This window comes from Crocodylus porosus, unplaced genomic scaffold (assembly GCF_001723895.1).
Source record: "Crocodylus porosus isolate Cpor-Errol unplaced genomic scaffold, CroPor_comp1, whole genome shotgun sequence".
Lineage (NCBI taxonomy): Eukaryota > Metazoa > Chordata > Crocodylia > Crocodylidae > Crocodylus > Crocodylus porosus.
Window position 1 is genome coordinate 5,623,456 of NW_017728912.1, and position 5,697 is coordinate 5,629,152.

Genomic DNA, 5,697 nt, shown 5'->3' on the forward strand with positions numbered 1-5,697 from the left:
TGGAAGTCTGGTGCCTTGCTGCTGCCTCCCTACACTCCCAGTGAGAGACTTGTCATGCCTCTCGCTTAGGAACACTGAGGCGAAGAACTCGTTGAGGAGTTCAGCCTTGTCCCCTCTGTCTGTCACCAATTGTTTCTGCCCATTTAGCACCATGAGTCAGGGTGCTAAAGCATGAGTAACCCTCTTAACTTGGAGATTCCCAGGGTACATTTCTACAAATGGGGAAACCCAGACAGATTTCATAGACATTAGGGCTGGAAGGGACCTCGGGAGATCATCGAGTCCAGCCCTAGGACATTCAGGGGGTCAATCCCGACTGCCCCAGGAATGCCCCAGTAGCCCCAGGATTGGGCCTCTGAAGCCTTGGGAATTCCTGCCTGGGTGGTTGGATAGCACAGGCAGCTCCGGACCATCTGTGCTGTCCCACCACAATGCAACCAGAACCTCACCACACAGAAGGGGAGCAAACTTTTACCACCCATGTCGCTGCCACAGTTTTGGGCATTTGTTGCATGACAAGGTGTATAGACATCTGTTCGGGCTTTGTGCCACCGTAAAACTTTAAATAAATAAATACATTTTAAATCAATAAATAAAACAGGCAATGTCTGTTTGCAGCTTGATATTCCACCTGCTCCAACTATCTCTCACCAGGTACAATAACCCCTAATCTCCTCTCTCACACTTACCTCAAGTAATACTAGGCCTCCATTCTCCCCACTGTGAATTACACAGTATATAAACTTTTATTTAAAAAAATAATTAATTTCAAACACTATTGCTCCCCAAACCAGTTTGTGCGTCAACGTGGTTGCCAGCTACCTTATGCTATTGACAAAAATAGAGAAAAAAAATATATTAGTGGTATGACCAAACCTAAATAAAGTATAATGATCACAGCAGATAAGTCAAGACAGCATCATCCATTTTCTGATGATCAAAACTTACGGGCAAAGTTCCACTTCCAAATATTCTTTAGTCTTGCTATTGAGAAAAAAGGCTTCAACAACTATGAAGAAACAAAAAAACAAAAAAACCCAAAGTGAGCCTTAAAAAAGTATTTGGGTATAGAATCAAACTGGCTGAATCTGGAATATGCACAGACAAACGGGGTGTTAAGTATCATTTGGAAAGGCCTTCAAATGGAAATATGAAGGGAAATCCCTAACATGTTATACTAAGGCAAACACAACAAATGGGGCACAAGGGTGCTATCTGTAATAAAGACTTGGATAGTTTCCATCTTTACAAGTAGTACGAATGCCCTGTATACTCTTTTTTAACCTGATCTGGCTTTGTAGAGCAAGGAAAGATCATTATAAAGGTGTGATACACTTGCACTTTGATACAGTGTTTGTTTTCCTCCTGCAGGCCAAATTATAAAACCCGCAGGTGAGAATTCTAGGCTTGCATGCTGTGCGGTTCAATACTGATCTATTTAGAAGTTGGCAGAATCGGTATTGAAAAAGGAAGCTCAACTAATCTGGTTTGGCTTGTTCCCTGGAAGACCTGCCATTATGGGAGATGCTTTAATGAACAATGATATATGACATACTCTAACAGGTTTGATTTACATTTTCAATTAAAGTTTTGTTTTCGTTTTATTTTAACCAGTTTCATTTTAAAAAATCTCTTTCTTATACTGAACATTTTACTTCATAAGTTGCAAACAATGTAAAGTCACACACACAATCTTTTTAAAATTGTTCTTGTTGAGGGAGCAATTCTGAAAAGAAAAGTCACAGGCACTGGTCAACTCCACTCAGAAACCAAATTCTGTTTGCTTGAAAGACCAATGAGAAGTGACTCATTAAATTGTGCCTAACTTCAAATTGCGATCATCCCTTATTTTTCTTTTTCTTCTCTGCTTGGTTTGATCATCAGCAAGCTAAAAATCTTGACATTTTATGTTTAGCACCAAAAGCAAATACCACCAATAAACAGGAAGCACCTTTTATTTTTCTCTGAGCTATTGTTTCAAAGGTTTGCAACTCTGAGCAGACACTAGTGCAGATGCATTGATCTTTTTCGTATTCCAAAAGTTACCTCTGTAGTTGTGCATAACCATAATATCTATTTACCTTCATAGTCCCAAAGTCCATCAAAAGGAAATCCTGGCTCACCAGGTGGGGCTGGAGGATCATCAAAGTACAAGGAATTCACTTCCATTATCAGTCCTCCATCACCTGCCTTAAATGTGATGATCACTGGCTCATGCATGACCGGTATGCTGTCCCAGGTATTTGTAATCCTGTATTCCAGCTACAGAAAAAGAGAAGTAGTAATAATAATATAAAATGGATAAATGCAGGGTGCCATCCTTCCCCGTCCTTGGGCAGACTATGTCCAGATACTTTTTACTTTCATTCAATTCATTATTTAATTGGATCTTAGAATAATCAACTAAATAAATACATAAATTTGCTATTCTAACAGAACAAATGTTTACTAATGCAATAATACAAAATAAGTAAATGGTGCAACAGCAAACTTCTGTAAAGTTTGTCCTCCATAGTCATATAAGGTCACATGACAGTGGAGACAATGCAATTCTTCTGTACAAACATAATCAGGTATATGAACACTATAGGCACTCCCCCCTCCTTAAGAAGCCAGGTTATTGAAGAATCCACTGCTCCATGGGATTTTTTTCTTCCTTTCCTGTATGCATGTGGTAGGCCTCAGAGTACAAATGTAGCATCAAGGCTGAGGCAGTGACTGATGCATAGTAATCTCATAATGTGCCTCTGTGTGTATGAGAGGAGTATCAGTGGCACTTGTTTTTCTCCAAATAAGATACTGTCCTTTCCAAGGTACCATAGTTAATGTTGCTCTTGGTTCCCTTCTCCTAATTTATCAAACTTTTTTTTTCTGGAGATACAAGAGATAGGAAATGCTGGCTTGTATGACTTAAATAGTACCACCTTGCATGGGACACACTGGAATCAAAAGCTATAAGGAGGACGGAGAATCTGACTTTCTACTGCCTGCTAGCATGTAGTTTACTGGATGACAAGGGAAGTATTTTGACAACCATGAAGGCTGATGTGAAGTTTAATATGAGTCTTTGGACTGTAGGAAACAGATTATGTTTGGTTATTTGTATTCTCAAAAGTGCATTCTACCACTGAAGAGGGTATTTACAATATTCTGGTTTTGAAATACTGTTTTATACCAGCACTCAGGAGCCAGGAGCAGTGGGGAGAGGAGGGATCCAGGCATATGCGTGTCCCACATGCCCTTGTGCCCTCTTACCAGACCCGAGGTGGAGGCAGACGCAGCAACAGCAGAGCCAGCAGTGGGGCAGCAGCAGCTGATCCCCCTAAGGTAAGAGGGCAGGGGGACCGGACACAGCTGAGCCGGATCCATAGGAGAAGCCCCCCGGATCCCTCTTAGCTAAGCCAGTAGGGAGCCACACCCCGAGCTGTGCTGCGCAAACAGGTGCATTTGCATCAGCGTTCGCACCGGCGGGCGAGCAGAAGGGCCAGGAGGGAAACTCCTACTAGGACAGGGCGAAGGCACTGCACTAAGCTAAAAACAAGCAGCAACTCCTATGATGGTGTCCACACAGAGTGCTGCCAGGGCCCCTGCCCGGGGGGAGCAGGCTACCTGGGGTTTGTCTGAGGCCTCCACCCAGACAGAGCCCATGGGGGAGCTGGCGTTCCTCCCACCCCCTGGCCTGTGGGGGCTGCCCAGCAAGGCCCGGGGGGGGGCAGGGATTGGGGACCCCCACACCTGTCCTGCAGGTGCCCGCCTTAGGGCCCTGAAGGCGCAGGTGAGGAAGCTCCAGGAGGAGGTTAGCAGGCTGAGAGGAATCAGGGAGGTGGAGGAAGAAACTGATGGCTATTTTCTTTCCCTGCAGGGCCACACACACAAGGAAGAAGCACCTTGGGAGGTGCCTTCTACTGCAGAGTGGCAGACGGTCACCTCCAGAACCAGGGCTGCTCGTAACACAGCAGTACTAGTTCCTCCAGTCCGGCTGGAGAACAGGTACAAGGCCCTGGCAACACTGGAGAAGGAGGGAGAGGAGGCAACCAGAGAGGAGGCAACTCCACACTCGCCACGCTCCGAACAGGCCAAAGGAGCTAAGCAGTCCCGGAGGAGAAAGCGTCGAGTGATCATCATAGGCAGCTCCATCCTGAGAGATACAGATGGCCCCATCTGTCACCAGGAGCCCTCGACACCTACTGCCTACCCAGAGCAAAGATTCATGATGTGACAGGGATGATCCAGGCCACCAATTACTACCCCATGGTCCTAATCCATGTGGGTACTAACGATGCAGCCAGGAGAAGCCCTGATCACCTGATGGTGGACTACCACACTCTGGGGGGTGTGCTGAAGGAGATAGGTGCACAGGTGGTATTCTCTTCTGTTCTACTAGAGAGCGGACGTGGAAGACGGCATGAGACATGCATCGCAGAGACCAACCGGCGGCTTTGGGAATGGTGTCTTAAGGCGGGCTTTGGTTTCCTTGACAACGACCCACACATTATGAAGAGAGACATGCTCGGGTGGGATGGGCTCCACTTTCCCCTAAAGGTAAGCGTGTGTTCTCTTCTAGGTTGCCAGATCTCCTCCGGCGGGCTTTAAACTAGGCTAGTCAGGGGAAGGGGAAGATGAGGGAGGAGGAAGCCTTGGACCACTAAACCAAGCAGCACTCACAAGTACAGCCCAGCCTGGACCGACAAGCAGAACATATACACAGGTACGCAACAGGGGCCAGGGCAATGCTGAGATTAGGGGACCAGTGCACACATCCACAGGAGGCCTCAAATGCCTCTACACAAATGCTCGTATTATGGGAAACAAGCAGGAGGAACTTACCCTCCTGCTAGCTGACATCAACCCAGACATAGTGGGGTTCACTGAAACGTGGTGTGATCCAACACATGACTGGGTGGTGAATATCAAGGGCTATAGGCTGTATGGGAGGGACAGGACAGGGAGGAAAGGCGGGGGTGTAATGTTCTACATTAAGGAGGAATACACATCCTCACCAGGTAGCACAGAGTCAGAGGAGGGGCACACAGAAATGCTCTGGGTTAATATACAAGGCAGTCGAGGGGAAAGAGACTTAATGGTGGGTGTCTACTACAGACTACCCAACCAAGGGGAAGAGCTAGACCAGGAATTCTTAAGTCAGCTCACGGAGGTAGTTAGGTCAAAGAGCGTGGTCATCATGGGTGACCTGAACTTGCCAGACATCTGCTGGGAAGAGCAGTCAGCCAGGTCTGAACACTCACGTAGGTTCCTAGCCCAAATGCAGGACCTCCATCTAACCCAGGAGGTGCACAGCTCCACCAGGTGAGACACCTTGTTGGACCTGGTGCTGGCCATCGGTGACGACCTGGTGAGGGGGCTGCAGGTGCTCAACCACCTGGGCAACAGTGATCATTGCCTGCTGGAATTCACCATCCAGCACAAGGTGGCAAAGGCCTGCAGCAAGGCAGCAGCCCTAGATTTCAGCAGGGTGGACTTCAATGAACTAAGGAGAATAGTCAGAGAACCACTGAGGTCCCAGAAGGGAGGGTAGCCAGGTGTCCAAGAAGAGTGGTCGCTCCTTAAGGAGACGATCCTCCAAGCCCAAAGGGAGGTAATCCCAACATGGATCAAAGGGAGCAGGAGGGCACACAAGCCCCCATGGCTCACCAAAAGCATCCACAAATGTCTTCTAGGTAAAAGGGAGACCCAATG

At 47.0% G+C, this 5,697-nt stretch overlaps 1 protein-coding gene across 1 annotated transcript in view; it reads right to left on the bottom strand.

Annotated features, from left to right (window-relative positions):
• Positions 1-5,697, bottom strand: part of LOC109309541 (UPF0462 protein C4orf33 homolog) — a 29,212-nt gene that overhangs the window by 15,690 nt on the left and 7,825 nt on the right. The window contains exons 3-4 of the mRNA XM_019534317.1: positions 2,082-2,262; positions 949-1,009 (exon numbers count right to left, since the gene is read on the bottom strand). Coding sequence (XP_019389862.1) covers positions 949-1,009; positions 2,082-2,262 — 242 coding nt within the window. The remainder of the gene's footprint in view (positions 1-948; positions 1,010-2,081; positions 2,263-5,697) is intronic.